Source organism: Erithacus rubecula, assembly GCF_903797595.1.
Source record: "Erithacus rubecula genome assembly, chromosome: Z".
Taxonomy (NCBI): domain Eukaryota; kingdom Metazoa; phylum Chordata; class Aves; order Passeriformes; family Muscicapidae; genus Erithacus; species Erithacus rubecula.
In genome coordinates this window covers 12,984,533-13,007,606 of record NC_136661.1, presented here as the reverse complement: position 1 = coordinate 13,007,606, position 23,074 = coordinate 12,984,533, and the positions used below count along the sequence as shown (strand labels likewise).

Here is a 23,074-nt window from a genome sequence, read left to right as displayed (position 1 = left end):
TGTTGTTCAGTTTTTGTCCCATTAAATTATTAATGGATTATTTATTCATTAATAATTTGATGGGACTGTGAATACTCTACAGTGAAGATGCTGCTAAAAAAAAGACAAAGAAGAGGAGTTCTTGACTCATCCATAGATCACTTTGTTATATAAAAAAGAGTTTTTTTCTGATTGACAAGATGTACTCTGTTTAAAATTTGAATGCTACTGGTTTTTTTCCCTAATGCAGAATCAAGGACTTGATTTGTGACTACTTTGGCCTACAAAAGAGGAAAACTGAATTTTTCTAAAAATTGTATTAATCTATTTTTGAACAAATGGTAGAAGAATATTAATACACATAACATTTCAACTGCTACAAGAAAGAGCTTCAGAAATGAAGGTCATCTGGTTAAAGGAATTTGAACAGTTTTCATCAGAGGTTTTATTTCTGTTATCCTGCTTTCCCTGGCTCCATAGTAAAATATAATTGAAACAAAAATCTTTTGACTCATTCTCTGCCCAGTACAGCGTTGTGTTTTTCATTTCAGCAAGTAGCAAATCATTCTACTGCTGAGAAAGCAGTACAACTGAAATGTTTTATGGGAGTGTTGTGCTTGGTATTTTATCTCCAAAAAGACATTAAATCATGAAAGCAAACTAAATTTGTTTAACCAAATATGTTTCCTTATTCAGAGGAGGAACCTGCTCCAAACAGTGTTGTTGAAGAATACCTTCAGGAGAAGAGAAAATATGAAGACAAGCGAAAGCAGCAGCCAAAGAAAGGAGCTTCCCGTGAAGATCAGGTAATAGTTTGATAGCCTTGGCAACAAAAATCCAGAAAAGGAATTATGTTCATTTTTGAATATGTTTATCTCTTCATTTGTATAAAAGCAAAGTTTTAAAATCTGTTATTTCATTTTCTATTTAAAGAAAGGTATTATTCATAAAAATAAATATTTTGATTACCCAGGTAGACAGGTAAGTGAATTTTCAATGTGTGTTTGAAAGGGCTCCCAGTTTAGTTACTAAAATCTGAAAGGAAATGCTGGTCATGAAGAAGTGTTCTTGATTACATTTTTGGGGGTTTATTTCTTCACCTTTTGCTTTCCTCTCCATAAGACAGCACTGGGACAGAAGTTTACATATTTGGCATTTGTTCTAGCTGGGGTTTTTAACATTTTACATTACAGTTTAAAAATATTTAATTCATCAATATCTTTGTTGTTGTGAAATGAAAGAAAGAGCTTTATAAGTACTGTAAAAAGAGAAACTGTTTCAAATACAATGAAAATTATTATTCAAAGTTAGTTAGGATGTATGTAGGCTTTAGTAGGCAAATGTGAGCAAAGTAATATTTACTTTACAAAAGTATTTGCTTTTTCTAAAATAGGAAAGTCTGAAATGGTTAATTATATGAAACTGCCTGTGAAGTGGAAACACCATCAACTAAAATCTGTGCTGCACATCAAACACATTGGTTTGTAAGTGCATGTCATTTCAGCTACGAAGATGTTCCTGTTCACATGTTGAATCTAGAAGAGATTGGATACTTGAGGCTTAGTAACTTCAAAGCAGCGTTTGGCAAACATTTATATGTGCAGCAAGCTGATTTAGTCCTAAACTAAGAAGTTTATGGAAACTTTGTGCGTTCAAAATCCCATTATCTTTGAATCAAAGAGTACTAAAGCTCTGTTGGCAGTGTGGATCAAGGGACTTAAAACCATGTCTAATGAATTTATATCAGCCCTGTCCTGGATGTCACTGGCAAACAAGATGAGATGATAGGGATATATATTCTTGTAGATCTTAATTTTTATTTATGTAGCCCTACTGGCAACTATTCAACAACAATTAATCAAGTTCTTTGTAATCCATTTCACTTGTGGAGATTCTCTTCTAGTCTTGCACCCCTTGTAACTGATCCTACAGTACAATACCATTTTCCATTTTCAGTGCAATAATTCTTAAGGAAGAGTGAGAAAAGGTCTGTTTCCCTAAAATGCTGGATAAAGGAAATCCAAGCCCTCCTGTTCTACAAGGGTCAGATATAAAGTTTTTCGAGGTACAGTATAGCATCTAGTGACTCACTGCAAAAATGCCTACTATATTTCAAAATTATTTCTGTCATCAGGTCTATTCACAGGAATGCTGTCACCAGAGAAAATTAGACAAGACACAAGGAATGTAGATTTTTTCCACAGTTTCATATTGAAAGGGTCAGTTTGTTTCCTTGTGGTGACCTAGGCAAAGATTTGCTGTCTCAGGTGTTGCAAGTGTTTGTTTGCGATAGTATGAAAAGCTATAGAACTAAAATGATTTGCAGGCCCAAATAGCCTCAAAACTTTCCTCAGTCTCATCTTAAACAGAAGATTAGACAGAAAATAAAGAAAGCAAATGCAAAAAAAGTCCTCCAAAATCTGCCCTTGGCAGTGCTAAAATATGTTTTTGAAAGAATTCAAAAGCCAGGAAACTCCTCAAGTTAGGATTGCTCCCAGAAGGAAATTTGATTCCAGTGAACACTTCTGGTATTTCCTATTTCTGTTTTCTATTCTTGTTTAGTTTTTATTCTTTTAAATTTGAAAAACTTGACCAAACAAAACTACACAGGCATACAGAGGTGTTTTACAGCCAACCTATCACCTACAAATCAAATGTAGCCTGCCACATAAATTCAGTTAGGCACTTACTCCCTGATGCTTTCGTTTTCAGGAATGTCTCAAATATCAGCAAAAAAATAGCTGTGGGCTGCGCAAATTATTCATTTTGCTTTTTTTGAAGAGCACCCTCTCTACCATCACAAAGCTCAGGCATACGACTTTTATACAATCAAATATCCATTTCAGATGGGATGATCAGAAAGAAGAACTATGGTAGGATCTTCAGGTGTCAAGAAGGATCTTCAAGGTTTGAATGGTTTGCAATTTATACAGTGGATTACTTTAAAAGAGAACAGTTGCAGGTCTAAAAAGTAAGATTCATTGTCAGCAGTGTTATTTAATCTGCTGTTTTATTCTATAAGTAGCTACAGATATTTGTTCCTTAAATATGCATTTTTATTCCACTAGATGTGAGAGAAGTGCTTTTTCACACCTGACAGGCCTCTCCCTGCTTGTTCTTGTTGCCTCAGCATTGCCTGCCCACTCACTCCATGAGTGCTCTCCATGTAGTCCTGCTCTCATCCCACCATCACCTCTTGCTCTCACTTGCCACTCTAAAGTTTTGCTTCCAATTTCATGTGGAAGATCACTCTCGTTGTACTTTTTCTCAAAATAATAATTTCAAGAAATGTTGTATATTCCTGTTAGTGTGTAAAAATATACAACTTCTCTAAAACAATTTCATTTCAGACACTGGCATTGTTGGACCGATTTAAAACCAAGTTAACCCAGGCAATTGAAGAAACTCCTGAAAATGAGCTTTCCGAGCCTGACGTAGATAATGACGAGGGATGGTGAGTTTTTTTGTTTAGATTTCTTTGTTTACCAACAGAAGTCCTGTTGTACTAACATAATCTCACTGGTAAGCATAAATTTGAGTAGCAGAAAACACCAAATGTGAAGGCAGCTGCTTCAACTAAAAGGTTTAGCACTCTGAAAAATAAAGCATCAGAATAGATGACATGTAGTGTTCTGTAGTTGTAAATTCTTCTAAAACTGTGTGTTGGGGGTGGTAAGTATTTTTTAAATGATGGATGAGATGAAGATAGACTGACTCATCTGAAGTGTAGGGTGACCTCAAGGCAGGGAATATTATTAAGTTGATTAAGCACTGCAGAAATTACTGTCTCAATGCCTCCCAGTGAAGGAATTAGTGTGTACTGTGTTGTCTCATATTCATCTTTCATGCAAACTACCCACCTTAGGTAATCAAGGGGATAAAATCAAAGTTATTTGAAGTATGAACTTGAAGCTCTAGGCTGCATGCTGTTAAATGCTCATAAAAGTATGCATAATGCAAAAATGCATAAAATGCCTTAAAAAAAGAAAAATTCTAGCAAAAAAGTTTTGTGAGGATATGTCATCTCCACTTATAAGGCAAACACTACAGCTGGTCTAACAAAATAGGCTGTGTTTATTTACAGGCTTTTTCATAGTTGTTTACATAAGCCATCGGAGCTACAGAAAAATGACTAGTAAAATAGAAACTTGAACAAAGTTTGTGGCAGATGTTTTAAACAGTGTTTTCTCTACCTCAGAGGACTTAAGATTATTTTGTTTCTTCTTCAGACAGTGTTTTCTTCCTTCATTATATCTTTTCCTACCTCAGGCGCTTGAGGATGAGAGATAACATACTATATATATTTTGAGATCCTTGGATATATTCACTTATATATTCACTAATATTTAGAGATCCTTCTCTGCTACCAAAGTACTTCTAAGTTCTCCAAGAATTATAAAGCAACTATTTCAGTTGGAAGGGCCTACCACAATCATCCAGTCCAAGTGCCTGACAGTTTCAGGGCTGTCCAAAAGCTGTGGCATTAAGGTCACTGTCCAAATGCCTCTTGACCACTGACATGTTGGGTACATTGATCTCCTCTCTAGGAAGCCTGGTCCAGTGTTTGACATACTTACAAATATCTGGCCTAAACCTCCCATGTCCAGTGTAAGATTCCCTTATCTTGCCTCTTTATGAACTTTTTATGAACTCAATCTTCATGTCAAATATTTTCTTGTCACAGTAATAAGACCAGTCTTTTAAATACTTTTATAGAGTTCAAACATATCTTTCCTATTTCTTTCTGAGTAACTACTGATATCTAATTGTCAGTAGTGCTATCCACTCTAATTTCTGCTGAATGAAGTGCTGTAATTTCATAACATGAAGTTGTGATTTTTTGTTCAGAAAAAAATGCTACATTCAGAATTGCACTGAAAAATACTTATGAAACTATATGAAACTATATAATACACTAATAATTAATATCATATTAATTTTGCTGCTCAGTAACTGTTCATGTTAACTTTACAGACAGATGAGATAATCTGTTTTCAAATAATTTACTTAGAGGCCAGATAAACTGTAAAATATATGTTACACAAATTGTCTATAAACATCATTGACAAAGCAATGAAATCTTCTGAAGGATATTAATATCTGAAGCACTCATAAATTCCATATTTTGAATTAAGTGTTTATATTTTTAGTACCTGTGTTCTATAGGAATATTTGAGATAACTATAGTGACTTTACATTTTAAAATTCTTCGTTCTTTCTTAATTTAAATCTACTTCTCAAAAGAGAGTAATTTTACTTTGTTTTATTCTTATGGAATACAATTAATGTATGGTATATGCATATACAATACACACAAATGACATGACTCCTCCAGGCCATTTTGTAGGTCATGATTGCTGTATTTATGGGAAGGGAAAACCTGCCAGTATGCTTTGCTCTACTGTCAGGGTGTGTTATCTGAGGTAAAATGATTGCCTCTGAGACATTTTTATGCGTCCATGAGTGGCCACACATTGAGGTATAATTTTCATTCTCTGTCAAGATAGAAACCATTACCAATTTGTTATGTTTTCTTTTGTTTGGCAAACTTCTCTCTGCATATTTGGCTGAGCTGCTGTATTGGCATGGTGCAGAGCAGACGTTTGGGCACTTTTCAGCAGCATTCTACTTTTTATGCAATAAAAAATGAAGAAATATGACTCTATTGTAAACAGTGTGTATGGTGTTTGATAATTATTACCAGATTTTACTGTCTAAGAACACATCTGAGGAAATGTTGTGAGGAGTGCTGAAGAGAAATGCATAAGACTAAGTTTTAATGTGGGATATCAGAATCATTGCTGAGACTTTTTATTGCAACCTCTACTGCTCTGTGATAATGATTATCTATATTTGTCTGCAGCAATTAAAATCAATTTCCATTATGGAATTCCAAAATATCATAATAAACATGGTATCTGCTCAAAGAAGGAGTCAAAGAATAAAGATGTCGTGACATTAAGTAAGTGGACATAATTTTACAGCATCTGAGTACCTTAGAAAGGCATTCTCGATCTGAGTTCTTCCAAGCATTATTTTTATTGTGGTTTCATATTGAGAACTAGTGCTTGTGCTTTCCTCTTAATTATTTTTAATGTCCTCAGTACTGTTTGATCATTAGTTGCTCTTTATTTGCTTACAATCCAAGTAAGAAGGACTCAGATTCATTACTTGATTTTTCTCTTTCCTAAAGGTTGTATAGAGTGCTGCAGAAGTAGGTAGAAATTATCTGGCAGAACTCAGTTACAAAATCTTCACCAAGAAGGCTTTTCCTAAAAATGTAGGTGTGGTGAGTGACAATGGCAGTGAAGTGTCATTTGCTTAGAGACTAATATTTTGAAAACCAAATATGTCACAACAGAAGACCCAGCTGAAATAGTTTGTCTTCTTGATACTTGCCAGCTGGATTACTCGATAGGCTAAATTTGAAAGAGAAAATATGGCACAGGCTACACTTATTCAGAGCACTGCTACTGCTACTCATTTTGTTTAGGACTTGATGTGATTGATATAGTTGTATGAATGTGATACCTATTCAGGTAGTAGTGACACTTCAGGCTTCTGATGATAATGACAAATTGTTGCAACTGTAGTCAAACACAGATTTCATTCCAGAAGGTGTTACAGCAACTGCAGATGATGAAACTAATGATGCAGATCCTGTGAACACGAAAAAATATTTTTCATAGAGAGAATCCAGCAATGGGAAAAAATAATTCTGATGCAATCAAGTACATTCAAAATTGTTTCAGTTAATCTGTGCAAAATATTCCTCTTCAAATGGGATAAGAGTGATACTTAGTACTGTAAAACACACTTCGATCAAGTAATTCTGAGAGTTCCAAGTGCTTCTTTCAAAATGTGAAGTCTGAGAGTAGATACAGCACTCAGCTAAGTCTTCTTCTGTGTTGAGTGGAAGGATTAGTTTTTTTGTTGCTGTTTTTTTCATACCTGGTTTCCAATCCTTTGCCATTGAATGGTTGCCTAACTTAGTTCTGTCCTGTACCCATACTGTTGATCATTCTTACTGAAATTAAGCCATTGCAGTTTTAAAATTGTATCCCATTTTTCATACTGCTAGTCCAGTTTGCCAAAATCACATTAATTCTAAATATTCCAATAAACATTCAAAACTTCATATTATACATACGTTCTCTAATTATATTCTTCTCCAGTATAGTCATAAGTGGAAATGAACTAACCAACCATTACCACATTAAACTTTTCACTTTGACATTAAACTATGGCTGTCTACTCTTAAAAACAGAGCTCTCCAGCTGAATTTTTAGGAACCATACATGCTTGTGCAATGTAAGAAGTATGCCTACGCTTTCCTATGTGGAATACTGGTTTGTGTGAAAGGAGTCTCTACTATAAGAATGAATACATGTCATGTCCTTGACCAAAATTCTGGACTTACACTCTTCTCTCTCTAATCTTTTGAAACAAGTAGAGGCTTCCTGAAAATGCAAGATTTATTAGCATACTGAAGTTTATCTAGTGCTATGACAGCTTTTCATCATCACTCCATACCACTCGAATACAATACGTACACACAAAACCAGTCAAGTTTACAGAACTTTATAAGACATGGAAGACACATAGGTTAGGAAATAATGATGGGTTATTTTTTTGGTTGATTGAAAAGACATGCCCATTTGTTCACTTCTTCGGACTGATGCTCTTCAGTGTCTTTATCAATGACAGAGGCAGTGGGACTGAGTGACCCTCAGAACATTTGCAGGTGCAGGGGATACTACAGAAAGATGGGATGCCATCCAGGGAACCAGGACAAACTTGAGAAGTGGGTTCATCATAAAGCACAACCAGACCAGGGTGATGCATCTGGGCCAGGGTAAACCCAGACAAGAGCACAGACTGAGAGCAGCCCTGCCCAGAAGGACTTGGGGGTGCTGGTGGGTGAGAGGCTGGACATGACCCAGCCATGGCACTGCCAGCCCAGAGAGCCAAACGTGTGCTGGGTGCATCCAGAGCAGAGTGGGCAGCAGGGCCAGGGGGATTCTGCCCCTCTGCTCTGCTGAGACCCCACCTGCAGTGCTGCACCAGCTCTGGGCTCCCAGGACATGGATTTTTTTGAGCTGGTCAAGAGAAGGAACACAAAAGTAATTGTGGCCTGGATTATTTCTCCTGAAAGAAAAGGCTGGAAGAGCTGGGTTGTTTGGGTTACCAAAGAGAAGGCTCTGGAGAGACTTTATTGTGGTAGATACTTCAATAATTAAAGGGTGATTAAAAGAAAGAGGGAGAATGACTTTTTACTTGGGTGGATAGGGACAGGATGAGGGATGATGATTTTAAATTAAAAGAGGAGAGATTTAAATTAGATGCTATGAAGAAATTTTTTACTCAGGAGGTAGAGGCACTAGAACATGTTGCCTAGGGGTGTGGGCAGCATCCTGTTGGACCTTCAATATTCAGTGTAGAAATTGAAATATTAACACATGAAAGTTGTTCCTTACCAAATGAACATGATTACTTGAAGTGCATAAAAATTGCTGCCACCAGGGAGTCAGCCAAAATCGGTATCATCCTCAGCAGAAGGATTTGGTCTGTTATTAATCTTACCAGTTCACAACTCAGGGCTGCAAGTAGACCCCTGGTTGATTTTAGAGTTTGTGTTACAGTGAAGCCCAATAATTTTTCCTTCATTCTGCACCTGGCTAGAAGTTTAGGATTTCTTCTTCAGGATTCAGATCTCATCACTGGCCTTTATCTGCTCTCAGTAATGCACTCTGCAGCCTTTCAGAATTTGACTGAGACTGCCAGCATGCTACACAGTTCATTTAATTGATTGCACATGATGCCGGTGTTTCATAATTGAACCACTGCAGAGTTTCCTGGGTGGAATGTAAGGTGTCACATGTGAAACATAAAGCTTCTTAATCTCTAGAAGAGATCAGCTTTTTCCTTCCCTGTGGAGTGCTGTCACAGCTGTAACTAAGCGACAAATGTAAATAAGTCACGTAAGTTTTTTTGGAAGTATGTCTAGACTCTGAAACTTAGTCTTCCTTTTTATTTGAAATAACAAATCCATTCAGCTTTCTGATATACTGTGGGACAAGAAAGAATGATTAAAATGGGAATTTGGAATGAGGTGGTAGTTTTTCACATGGTTTTTTAGTCTTAAGTTCTTCTGGTTACTTTCCTGTGTTGAGTCTAAACTATTCTAAGTGTTGGTTAATTTGAGGTGTAGGAAAAATAGACTTTTTAAAATCAAAGTGAAAAAGTCAATACCTGGAAATACCTTCCAATTTGCACAAAAAGTTTTTGGAAACTGTTTGATAGTAATGGTCTTCTATTTTAAGCAGAACGGTATTTCATGTCTTGCTTAATGGATAGTTTCATGTCCATGTTGTGTAATTACTAGTGTTGAAGTTATTGTCCTCTAAATTATTTGTAAAAAAACCTCATGTAGTATAATGAGGATTTAATGCACTGTTTAACATCTCATATGTCTTAGAAAGCTCTTAAACACATCTTCTTGGTCATAAAATATTTTTATTTCAACAGTGATGCTTTACATCAGATCAGATGAAAAAATGCTAAAATCAGATCACCTGATTTCAGCAGAAATTGAAAGTAGTAGATCTATTCTTATTAATTTATTGTTTCCATGGGCAAAAAACTCATGGAAGTTCAGTGGTAACCATTTAAAGTGAAGCTTAGTTTATATAAATCAGATACTGTAATCTGTTCCCAATTCTGAATTTTGGAAAATTATCATTGAGATTACTTAAATATTGTGGGAATATTGGGTGCTAATGCTAAGATCTTTTTGCCAGGACAATAATTGTGACTTTTTACCCAGTTTGTAGATAGTTTTATTTTACTCCAGAACAAACAAAAAATAAATCTGTATATTGAATGAAGGTATTCTCTATCCAGCGTCAATAGTTATGTCCTCTGTCTTTAGAAATGCTTCTATTCATAATACAAGGAAGTCTTTCAGAATATTTATGATTGGTTTCATGAAAAATGTGGCACAATTAGGATTGGAAACACACAGTATTATACTTACCTTGTGTTTTCACAGTAAAAGGTTTTGTAACAGAGACAGTTTTGGGTCTTAAAACAGCATCACTTTTCAATGTCTGGTGTAGAGTATAGGCTGGAATTGGTTTGGGCTTGGGTCTTTTTTAATTGAAATAGCAATTTCAGGATCAGGTAAATGCTGAAGTTAGCCAGACTGTTTTTATATTACAGTATTTAATTTCTGTTAAGAACTAAATCACAATGCACATTGTTAGTATTTAATCTAGTTAGTAATTAACGTTTGATAATGTATTCCATTTTATTTCCAGGATTTCTTATTTATTGCAGCATATACCATTGAAATTTGCAGGATGAAGTTCTTCAGGATAGACTCCTAAAAATATTGGTTATATTTATTTTTTAAACCTTGTTTTATATACATTTTATAAAATGCAGATTTTTCTTTCCTATGAAACCTCAAATTTAGAGTTATGAAATATGGCTTCCTCAAGATTAACACCAGTCTTTGCAGCTTCAGTTGCAGAAGCTTAACTGTGACAAACACAGTAAACCCCTGAAAACTAAACTGCAGTCTGTTTTAAATGCTGATGCTAGCTTGGGGAATGACAGAAAAAGTGCTGCTGTAATTTATGCCAGTGAGGCACAAAGATGGATTAAAGCCATGTTTGCTCCCCTCCTCCTATCCAGACTTGAGCCAGCGTTCCTTCACTAGTCTGGAAAAACTGGCTCTATATTAGGTCTCTCCTGCTAAGGCCATTGATTTACTCAACTACATTTTTTAAAAGTTGACAAAATACATACTTGATTGTTACAAAGGATAAATGAATGCCAGAGGTCTGTATTAGAAACACATTGGAACTAGAGGTTTCTTTTCTGTTTGGCAAAAAAAATAAGCATTTGTTTGGGTTTTAGTACTGCCACTAACCTTTTAAGGAAGAAAGAAAAAAAGCCTTCTGCTGTAAATCTTTCTCCTTTTTTCTCCAGTTTTGTTTCCACCTTCACCCCTGTACTGCTAGAATATGGTCAGACCTTGCTTGATCTGTAAATACCAACCCCAACCCCACTGCTTCAGTCAGTAATTCATATTAACAAATTGTTCTTCTGCTGACGTTGTATAGTGATTGCCTCTAGCTGTTCAGCATGTCTGAGAAACTCAGAGCATTTCAAGTGGGGCTTTTTGCTTGTTTATTTTTTGTTAATTCTTCTATATCTGAGCTTTGACTACTGTGACTTAAATTCAGAGATGATCCATGCTTTAGTCAAGGGATATCTAGTGTTAGATATACTATCTGAAATCTGACTTTTTTTATTGCCAGAAAATCTAGTAAGGAATGAAGAAATAATCTTCTAAATCTTTATTAGCTTGGCTTCAGTTTCCCACATATTTACACACCTTTTCAAGCACCCCAGCTTCATCTCATTGAATGACATATTTAAGAAGTAAAGATTTGGATATATTCAGAATGAGAGAGGAAGGCGTAAAAGAAAAGGGAGGGTGTCCAGAGAAATCTGAGTGTTTTGAAAATCTGAATATTTTTGTGCTAGAAATGCTCTCTTTTCACTTCAACTCTGTGCTGTGGTGATACAATAATGCCTGTGTTAATGCCTGACTGCTTGTGTTAACTTGGGGAGGTGATTTGCTAGCTGACTTCAGAGTATCAGATGTTGTACAAGCTGTTGCCAGAGACAGGATGCTAGACTGGATGGATCACTGGTCTATTCTGGTATGGTGGCTCCCATGTCCTTGTGTAAATGCTGTATAGAGTTTTTCTGTACTGGTGTGGTGTCTGGAACAACATCTGGAATTTGCATTTTAGTCTTCCATACTGATCTACTCTACCAGGAGCAGATGTCTATTTAAAGCACCCATGCACTTCTTGCATCAAACTACTTAACATTTTTGTGAAGAGGTCAAGGATTTGGTGTAAATATGCTATATATACTAATTGCTATATAACAGAAGCAAGATAGGATAACTGAGTTTTATATAGAAAAATATTTATTGCTTGAAAAAGTGAGTCATCATAGTTTTACATAATTCTCTTGATACTATGAGAACTCATCACATTTTCCCACAGATAATCATTGAATAAGGTGAGCTTTTTCATGGTTAAGGTGATTTCCCCTTCTGATAGGTTACTTAAAATTAAATGTTCTTTCAAGAGGAAAAAGATTTTTGGTACTATCTTGAACTATCCAAGGATCCAATACTACATTAACCTTCACCAAGATTAGGTTACTTTGTTAGCTTTGCAAAAACTGGTATCTTTGGAGTTCTTTTTAAGCTGGACGTCCCATGTTTAGTGAAACTACTCGTTTTCTTTTTATAATTTTGGCAGTGATTATTTTGTGGTGAAACTAAGCATATTACATTCAAATAAACTATCTCAGAAAGTATTATTTTTAGAAATTTCTGTTCTCATCATTTTATGCTGTAGGCCAACAAAAAAAGAAAATATAAACAATTAATTCCTTGGTCTGTAAAGAACCCAGAACTTTCTGGGTTTTTTGAAGAGATTAAGCAAATTTAGAGTCCTCCAGTATCTGTAATATACAAATTCAAAGGACTCGTTAAAGTTAACAGGAGTGTACAGGCTGAGTTTGTATAATGTTTCATCAATTTTACTTGCTTAACACTGGGAACATTTTTGCTTTGTTTAGGAGCAGCAGTAATACCTCCATTGTTGTTGTGGTTTAACCCAGCCACCAGCCAAGTCCCACACAGCTGCTCGCTCACTGCCCCACCAGCAGGGTCAAAGAGAGAATCAGAAGGGTAAAACCTGAAAAACTCATGGGTTGAGATACACTCAATTTAGCAGGGAGAGCAAAAGCCCCACACACCAGCAGAGTGAGACAAGGAATTAATTCCCCACTTTCCCTGGGCAAGTAGGTGTTCAGCCATCTCCAGGAGATCAGGGCCCCATCCTACAAGTCAGTAACTTGGGAAGACAAACATCATCACTCCAGATATCTCCCTTGCCTCCTCTTCCCTCCACTTTGTATACTGAGCTTGATGTCACAAGGTCTGGAATATCTCTTTGGTCAGCTGGGGTCCGCTGTCCTGGCTGTGTCTGCTCTCAGCCTCCCAAGCACCCTCAGTTTCCTCACAAACCTGGCAGTATGAGAAGCAGGAAACACCTTGGCTCTGTGTGAGCCTTGCCCAGCAATAATAAAAAAAAAAACAAACAAAAACATCACAATATTATCAACCCTATGTTCAGCATAAATCCAAAGCACAGCCCCACATCAGCCACTGCGAAGAAAATTAACTCTGCCTCTTCCAAAACCAGCACAAACAGCTGAAAGATGAAATATTGTAAGCTAATAGATTTTTGGGTCTTGCAGTTAACCTCAGGAGAGTGCAGAGCGTGTAGTGTTTATAACAATAGTAAAATTTAATTTTTTGTGTAAAATCTGTATCATAATCATTAGCGCTGATTGAAAAAATATTGCTTTTGAGTATTATTATTGATGTAGTAAGTATCTGATGTGATTACTTAATGTTTGAAGTGGACAGCAATATGGTGCATAGCTGTATTTATAACTATTTTCTCACTACTTTTCTAAGCGTTTTTTTAACATTTAAAATTTCTGTGGAAAAATTAATTATTTGGATTTTGCTAGCTCTGAATAGCAAACTTTATTTTTCTTTTAAAATGTCAATAAACATAAAAAATACAGGGTGTTATGAAAGCATTAAAAAAAGGGATGAGATATCCCATCACTAGAAGGGGAGATGAGGAAAGAGAAACAAGGAATGTGGAATGATGAAAACAAGTACTGAAAAAAAGAGTGAAATATCTTAGTGGTAACAATCACAGCAGAAACGTATGGCCAGAAATTATTACTAGAAAGTATTGTGTGAGCCAATCTCTTTTCCCAGTTACCAAGTGATAGGACAAGAGCATGCAGCCTTAAGTTATGCCAGGGGAGGTTTAGATTGGATATTGGGGAAAATTCTTTTCACCACAAAGGTTGTAAGGCATAGGAACAGGTTACCCAGGGAAGTGGCTGAGTCACCAGGCATGTAGATGTGGCACTTCAGGACATTGTTCAGTGGGCTTGGCAGTGCTGCATCAACAGTCAAATTTGTTGATCCGTAAGATCCTTCCTAACTTCAGTGTTTCTATGGTTCTCTGATTATAAATGTAGTTAAAGTGAAATCATACCTGGTTTGGCAAGCTAGGTGTGGTGGAAATGTGTGATATGGTGTAAGGTTTAAATACCTACAGAGGTATTTAAGTGCTACAGAGGGGTACAGGCTTTTGTAGATAAGTTAGCACAGCTCTAGTAGTATGAATCAATGAGAGAAACAATACCCAAGGAAATTGTTTTCTGAAACATCTTTTTTTAGACAGAAGTAGCTGCAATAATTAGAGAGGTGAATCCATCTTTGAGATGAGTCTATCATGCTACTTAGGATATCAACCCTCATTGCTGTAAGAAGTAAAATCTACTTCAAGTACTTGGCAAAAAAATGTTTGTCTTTTAATGATCTGTAAGGGAGAGAAACTTGGATTACAAGACTCCTGTGCATGAAAAGAGGGATAATGGGTTATTTTACACAAGAAGGAACACAAATCTGGATGGTGAGACAGGGCAAACAGAAGCTACGACATTGCTTACAAGAGTTGTATTACACAGAGCACTTAGTGCTAGTGGATAGCAGATTTCATTAAAGACACAAACATACTTCCTCTCCTGCTGCATTGTGTTTACGAAATTATTTGTAAAGCTCTTGGACACATTTATGCAAGGAATAATGACAGCAGCCTGATCCAAGAGGCTCATTTTGCTTGTAGCATCTCAATTAAAAAAAAACAAAAAAAAGCTGGAAAATGACTAGATGTTAGTAATGTATTTCCTCCTTCAAAATTCCCTTTGTTTTATAGCCTTGACATTCTTTTTGCCTTGTTTGTACTCTTGTTCTCTTGCCTTGATTCAAAATTTATGCTTACTTTTAATTGTCATTTGACAATTTTCTTCACTTGATTTGCATTTTGATAAGTTTCTCTCTTTGTTTCTCATTCTTATATGTTTTTAGTCTTTCCTCAATTTTTCTTTTTTTGTAGTCTCTTAACTGTTTCTCAGTGTTTCTCAAATGTCTCTCTTCTTCCTGTGCCACCCACTACTCTACTGGGAGTGGAGAGTGTCAGCGAGTTCATTCTTCCAGAGTAGCTTAATTTTTTTTCTTTGGGAGAGAGATCTCCTTTGCTTTGATCTGTGGATTCTCATCTGTTTTCTCATCTGTTCACTTGAGTTACTTTTCTGTCCATTGCATAGGTATCTTGAAGATGATGGAAGGAAAGTGCTAGAATGTTTCCTATGTTAATGGTTGATGCTTACACTTCAAGATTTACTGTATTTGAAGGAAAATGAGCATCAAGTAGTCTATAATTTACAGAAAGCAGTAGTGTTTGAGTACCTATCATTGTTTTTGTTTTAAATATGGGATGCATTGTGAAATTGAGAAAAATAGGAAGCCTGTTACTTGCAGTCATTGTTCAGTTCAGAAACAAACAGTACTGCTAGTAGTTATGGCCCACATTGGTCCAATTTTTTTTAGAAAGAGGCAGCACTGAATTTCTTAACACAGATACTTAGTCCTTCTATGTTCATTTTAAGCAACCTGATGGAAAGAACGAATAACTATCATAAAACACAGCCATAATTATGATACTCAACACTTTGTAGCAACATGATTTAATTGCTTTATTTATTTTGAATGCATTTAGTGCAAAAAAAAAGGAGTATGGCACCAATTGTAGTGTTTTATGCAGGTACCTCCAAAGTGCAGGCACCTGTCTAAAACTGCTTAAGAATTTACTGCTACTCTGCCAGAAGCTGCTACCCCGAAAGCAGAGTTGGCAGGATGTTCCTTTTGCTCACACTTGTTGATGATTTCCTGTTTAAAATGCTGATGTAGTTGAGTGCAAGATAATGTCCCAGGTTTCACTTCAGGCACCAGGAGGTTTGCTCTATAGGGCCAGCTGTGCAAGTAAAGTTGAAGGGGGCAAGCAGGCAGGTGGTAGCAGACAACAGCTAAATGAGTTTGAAAAACAAGCGTGTTCTTGGGCTATACAACTTTGCACTTTCATTTCAGTTAGTATAAAGAATCACTGATGCATGAGTGTACTTGGAGGTTTCTGCTTCATCAGTAGAGCAAAAGCATAATGCTTCCTTTCTCTTGAAAGATTCAAAAGTACTCTGTTCTCTGATTGCCACTTCAGTTTCTCCAAAGGGGTTTCTGTAAAGGCCAAAACTGTTGGACTGCAGGGCTTCTCTTTATGCTACACTTAACATGACTACCACTTGTCAGCAGCTGGCATATGGTTTAGATCCACTGCATGGCTCACACAACTCAAAAGCAGAGGGATTACAGTATATCATATCTTTTCTTACAATACCTCTGAATAGAGTAGTTCAAAAGAGCCTGATCTGTTTGCTGACCTGAGAATATCACCAGGCCATAAGAGTATCTACGTACCTTTGAAATCCTGTGCTGTCTCTGAAACTTCCTTAAATTAATTCATGTATTTCAGTCTAATGTTTCAAGATATTCCAATTTTGGAATACAATAGAGAGCCAGCTAATGAGTGTTCTTTAGTAACATGAAAGGAAACAAAAGCAGAGCAGCATCTCTCCCATTACATGGACAGGACCATGGTCAACCTGTAGGATGCTGTTATCTGGTCAGGGTAAAAATCAACCTTGGCAGCAATAAATCCATGCAAAGATTGCTCATTGATTTCTGTTAAGAAAATAATGTTGTATTTATGTCTTCTATTAAGGAAAGACAACAACTTGCACAACTAGGTACTTCAAACCCAGAGTCATCAGTTTTGGCAAGCTATTTTATTTTACAATTTTTTAGCAAAAAAACTTAAGCTGCAAAATTGAGGATTTGTTTTCTTTTGAGTTTTGCTTGCTAGAACTGACTACCTCTCATCCTTTAAAATTTGAACAAAAAGTGGACTTCAAAATTAAATATCTCTCTTATATAAAATTAGCTGTCAACAATCTGATAAGCACAAGTTAGTGGGTTCCTGAAGGCCAGAGATGCAGAGATGAAGTTACTGCTTTCAGCACAGTGACTGCAGGAAAATGGCTAGACAGCCAGCTCCTCATTGAACCCAGGAGCATGCAGAAGGGAAGAGAGCTATAAATTGAGCAAGGAAAAGTCTTATGAAATTTGTATTTGTGGAACTACACCCTAACTCTGCACTTGGAAACCTATGCAAATGCAAACTTCAGTTGGAGGAACCTGAGTAAGATTAGTTTAAATTCAAATGTTTAATACAGAAATAATTATTAAATGCTTCCTATGTTCTTTATAAAAAATAATAAAAAAGCCAAATTTATTTACTTTTGAAAAGCAGTATTCACTGTGATTCACCATTCATATAGATGCAGAACAGATCTACCTAGGAAGATGTGTGATTTGCTAAAATAAGCTTAAGTTCACAGAAGGAAAATATTTCTTAAAATCTCCACTGCAGTCTGTGTTTATTTTGCTTTACCTCTAAGATGCTGCATCTAAAATTGATTCTGGGAATATCAAAAAGTTTCTTAATATTGGCTTATTTTTAATCACAGCTGGGAATGTCTTAGTGGAAAGTTATGAATAAGAGTCAGAGACTATGACTTCTTTCAGCTCTTGGGGAGAAGTAAATATTGCTTAGTCTGAATCTACTGCATCTAATTTGCAAACTGCTTGGGGCACTCTATGGCCTCCCCAAGGATTAGAGATGTATTTAATTTTAATTCCTATTAGTTGTATCCTGCAGATTATGTCCTGTGCTGTCGTATTTTTGGAAAACCTGAGCTGATGAAAGGACTAAGTGTGACTACACTTCTACTTACACTCCTATAAACACCCTTTAAAACCATGCACCAAGGAATGACTCCATCTCTTAGGCCTGTACTTTATTCAGAACTAGGACAGAGGGATTTGATATGTGTACTCATCTTTAATAAGTTGAGAAGAATATGACAAATGCAGAAAGCATGTTAGCTAAAATAAATTACTTCAGTCCCTCCACTGTGAGACAATGTTTTTATAATTAAACTACAAATATGCAACCATGAGTCACTCTGATGGTACATTATGTTATTCTGAATTGTAGAGATGACTGAAAAAAAAAAAAAGTTTGGGTGTTAGTAGTGTGGACAGGGTTATAAACTACCTAAGTTTTTTTACACTGGAAACAACTCTTTAAGTATTTATGAAATACATATGTCAAGAATCAGTTGTGATGAAAAGTCTCAATTTTATTTTAGGAATTTTCTAAAGCATTCAAGTAGATCATGTATGGTCTATATATTTGATTTTTTTTTTCTGGTTTATTTAATAGTACTATACTGTAATCTGCAGTAACTGAGCTGGTTTTCCCTCCCTTTCTTTATGTATGGAGATTTGCACTAAAGCTCTTTGAAAACTGTTTAGTTCAGAATGTCTTACATGTTGCAAGAGACCAATAAAGCAGTATTTCATTGGCCACAAACTTTTCCTTTAGAAACTTGCTAATTTTTCCTGGATTTTCTGTCACAAAGACTGTTAACAAAGATGTGCTATAAAGATTGATATACTTATAGTTCTTAAGTTGTCCCATGGAAGTCAAAGATGTTTTTGAAATTCATCACACCGAATCCAAAAGTAAAGTGTGGTTTTTGCCTAGATATATGAGTTTGCCCTGAAAAAGTAATTTGCCACATCTCTGGGCAGCTTGTTCAAGTCTTTCACCACCCTCATCTTAAAAAAATGTCTTTCTTACCTCATCTGAATCTGTGCTCTTTTGGTTTAAAACCTTTACCCTTTGTCCTATAATAATAGGCCCTGCTAAAGGATCTGCCACCATCTGTCCTAGTAAGTCCTGTTGTGTACTAAAAGTGTGCAATAAGATCTCCTGAGAGCCTTCTCTTCTCCAGGCTGTGTCCCAACCTTCAGCCTGTTCTCACAGGAGAGGTTCTCCATCCCTCTGATCATCTTGGTGGCCTCCTCCCTCCAGCAGGTCCATGTCCTTCCTGTGCTGGGAGCCCAGAGCTGGTGCAGCACTGCAGGTGGGGTCTCAGAAGAGCAGAGGGGCAGAATCCCCCTGGCCCTGCTGCCCACTCTGCTCTGGATGCACCCAGCACACGTTTGGCTCTCTGGGCTGGCAGTGCCATGGCTGGGGCATGTCCAACCTCTCACCCACCAGCACCCATAAGTTCCTTTTGGCAGAGCTGCTTCAATCACTTCTTCTTCCAGCATGTGTTGGTATCAGCAGTGGCTCAGGTGTAAGATCTAGTATTTGGCCTTGTTGAACCTCCTGAGGTTCACATGCACCACTTCAACGCTGTGTAATGGTGATGTTTTCAGACTACTGGAAATTTGCTGAAATTAGGAAATATCTAATGATGGTGGGGGGAAACTTCTAATGAACTGTAGGAAAAACATTGAATTGGACATGGCATTTGTTTAGTCTGGTATTCAGAGAATTAAAAAGCACAATCTGAACCAAGTTAATGTGGAGCAGCAAAACATGAAGTACTCCTCTTTTGATCTTCTGTGTACCTACTTCAAGTATTTTCCACGTAAACTCTTCCCCACTTTTGTAAAACCCTCCACCCTGGTGAAAGGTGTCTAAAATGACTAATAGGAAAACTTGAGAAGCATTCCCTGTTCCTGGGAAAAACTTGCCATACATTTTGGAAGATATGCTAAATAAAAAAAGACAAGAAAAGAGAGCTTAGTATGTGAAATAAAATCCAGAGAAAACTGTATCTGTATTTAGCTGTATTTTTCAAAAAGAGTCTTTACAGAATGATCACCTTATAATATAAGGGTCTTTAAAAAAAAAAAAAAAAACACCAAGGAAAAAACCTTGTTATTTTTAACTATGCCCAGAAATAGATTAGAAATCTTGCCATGCATATCTTAATTAGAAATTGTAGCTTCCATTCTTTCACTGAGTTGGAGTTGTTGTTTTTTTGTTTGTTGTAGGATGTCACATGTCCTTCAGTTTGAAGACAGAAGCAGAAAGGTGAAAGATGCAAGCATGCAGGATGAAGACACTTTTGAGATCTATGATCCACGGAATCCTGTAACTAAGAGGAGAAGAGAAGAAAGCAAGAAGATAATGAGAGAAAAAAAGGAAAGGAGATAAAAGGAGTGTAAAGTTAGCCAGTGCTGCTTTGGAAAGTGACTGCAATAAAGCACTGGCTCTTTTGTAAGCTGATCCTAAAAATACCACTGGACAAGTGTGAAAAGGAATCTCTCAAGAACCTGTTGTGCAGTTTTGAAGCAGGGCTGTCACTTGTTTCTTAAGTTTTGTGGTCAAGTGCTCTCAGTGCATTTGTTATCCAACCTCTCTAAAGATTTTTAGAATGATGTATTTAATAAAACAGCTGACTTGATTTTTGTCTATGCTTTAATTCCAGTAGAATCTTTAATCAAAATATGTAATTCAAAAATTTTCAACATAATGAATGAGAATTTGTCTAAGTGAGTGTTAGGTTAGAAGATGGAAATGGAAACCCCATCTGCAGGATTACAGATTTTATGAAACTGTAATTTTAATTATTTTCATTGTTCTTTAAAAGACATGTAAACTTTGCCTGCCTGAGCCACCCTGATGCAGAATTCAGATGATTAAATACTTTTTAGAATGGTTACAGCTTTCTTGAAACAGGCCAAGTTTATTCTGAGAATCTTTTGAAATCCACATTCCAGTACAGATCCCATCTTGGGAAGCTAGGGTTTTAGATGTGTTCACTATCCATACCACATGAATAAAAAAAAATAATCTGGACATGCTGTAATGGTTGCTTGAACCATGAGTTGCAATACCAGAAAGATCCCTTTGGTGAATTTTCACTGTAAAGTAGCACTTAATAAAGATTGGTTGGTTAATCAGTCCAGTAGAGAAACAAAGGAAAATGTGGTCAGTCTCATTAAAAACAAGTGCTTTTAACAGGTATTCTAGCATCTAAAATTAAACAGCTCAAGCTCCCAGTTTATAGGTTTCCCTCATATTTTACAACCCTGGGTGTTAATATTTTTACAGATAAACAGGAATTTTCATTGCTTCTTCTTTACAGCAGTTCTGCTGGCAAGGAACATGAGCTACCCAAATGGCCAATAGTTAAAGAAGAGTGAACAAGGTCATTAGAAAGTGCCACCAGAGCAGTGCTTTTGCTGATGTTGTTTTTAGAACAAGTTCATAAGGTATGGTGTCCTTATCAAGCTGCCACTGCCAAATTTCTTGATAGGGTTTGAGGTGTGAGATACATAAACCTGCATTGGTGGGTTAATATGGCCCAAATGCCAGAGGTTAGATTAATACAGACTATTGCTTTAATGCACAGCGCAACCTTTGAGATAAGGAGAAAACTTGGAGGTGTGAAGTGAGATCCTGTATAAAGCTGTCATTATCCTCCTCTTAGACTGAGTGAATTATGCTGTGCCATGGTGTAAAGAAGTTAAGAGGGGTTACATTCCTTAACATTGCCATTCACAAACTAGTGAATCAAAGCTTTTAAATCATTAAGTCATTTCTGTTGGGCTCCTGCTGGCAAAGTGGAGAACGTTTGATGTCACATGCTGTTACCTCTATTCATTGCTTTATGAAGAAAATTTTAAATCAGACATTATAAAAAATGAGCATATCAAACCCCCATTCTGGAGGAGATGGGAGGGAGGAAAGGGTCTGTTGTGAACATGGGGAAAAGTGAGGGCTAGATCTGAAAATAACCTTGAGCATCAATTCCAGGGCTGTTACTGCCCCGGAATTAAAAAATGCTCAAATTACGTATTTTTCATAAAACTAAAGTAGGATGCACGAGTCAATAAATGGATAAGTTGACTAGCTCTCTTCTAAGCTGAATATTTTTGCCAACTACCTGCAACAGCTCTGAGTAAGCTGTGTTAGATGATTCCCTGTTTTAAGTGCTAGAGAAGCCCAAAGAGGAAACTTAACTTGGGGATTAGGACTCTGTTCAGTTGGAAGAGGTTTGAAAAGTCTGGACCTTGCATACACAGGAGTGGTAGCCTGACAAGAACAAGAGACTAACTGTGTTGACATTTTCTTGGTAAGCCTGCCATAAACAGCTAGTCAACTGATAGTCACTTAGAAATGGGCTAAGTTGTCTAAATTTTATTCATTTCACTGGAGCAGAAGTAGTTCTGTATTTCATTGAGGAGATGTTTGGAGCAAAGTTAAGAAAAGCTTATGGTCCAAAGTACATTCTCAGGTAAAGTCAACACCAAAGAGTAAGAACCTCACAAAAGGAAGTCTGTGGGGAAGTCTGAAACAAGTAGTTTGCAGTGTCACAGGTAACTCCCAATCTGCCAGTAACAATCCTGCCTGTTTCCCATATAACCAGGTTAGCAGAATCATTTTAACTCAAACCTATTTCGGTTATCATCTGCCATTGCTGTTATTAGTTGAAGTGTTGAGTGGTATAGCATTCAGTGTTCTTTATAGACTGCGCAATGTGTGTGCTCAGAGTTACACCTTTTATTTGTCCATACTGAAAATTGAGTGGGGAATACACTGTGGGCAGGTGTCTCCCTCTCTGTGAAACAGTCATATCGAGCTAGGTTAGTGGCTGAAAACTGAAGAAACAATTGGTTTTGTGGCTGAAGAAAGAATTTGTTCTATGGTAATGCGATTTTTGACTGATTATATTTTCTTAAATCTTTATTAAGCATGTCCCATGTTCCACCCTTATGGCCACCACCTCACCTGTCGTATAAACATGAGCATAATCTCTACATAGTTGTAACATACAGCTAGGAACATTTGTCTATGCACTACCAATACAAAAACAGTGTCTTAACAGCTGCTTGTGAAGTTCTGTTTCCTAAAAATGCTGATTATGAGCACAGATTGCACAACTCGAAGATGCAAACCACAATGCTGATTTGTAGTAATTCCTGTAGACGAGTCAGTGTTTAAAATCTATCTCAAAATTAGATCTACCAAAGGCCTACCAATATTTAGTGGCAGCTAACCAGCAAATTCAATACATCAGCTTTGCTACCAACACAGTGGGCCAGTGTTGACAAATGTTGTGTGACATTGTCCCTCCAGTCATCCCTGTC

General features: G+C 36.6%; 1 protein-coding gene across 1 annotated transcript in view; it reads left to right on the top strand.

Moving 5' to 3' along the window:
- Nucleotides 1-20,385, top strand: part of CWC27 (CWC27 spliceosome associated cyclophilin) — a 94,780-nt gene extending 74,395 nt beyond the window's left edge. Inside the window, exons 12-14 of the mRNA XM_079330503.1 lie at nucleotides 676-785; nucleotides 3,330-3,433; nucleotides 19,973-20,385. Coding sequence (XP_079186629.1) covers nucleotides 676-785; nucleotides 3,330-3,433; nucleotides 19,973-20,135 — 377 coding nt within the window. The 3' untranslated portion in view covers nucleotides 20,136-20,385. The remainder of the gene's footprint in view (nucleotides 1-675; nucleotides 786-3,329; nucleotides 3,434-19,972) is intronic.
- Nucleotides 20,386-23,074: the final 2,689 nt, after the last annotated feature.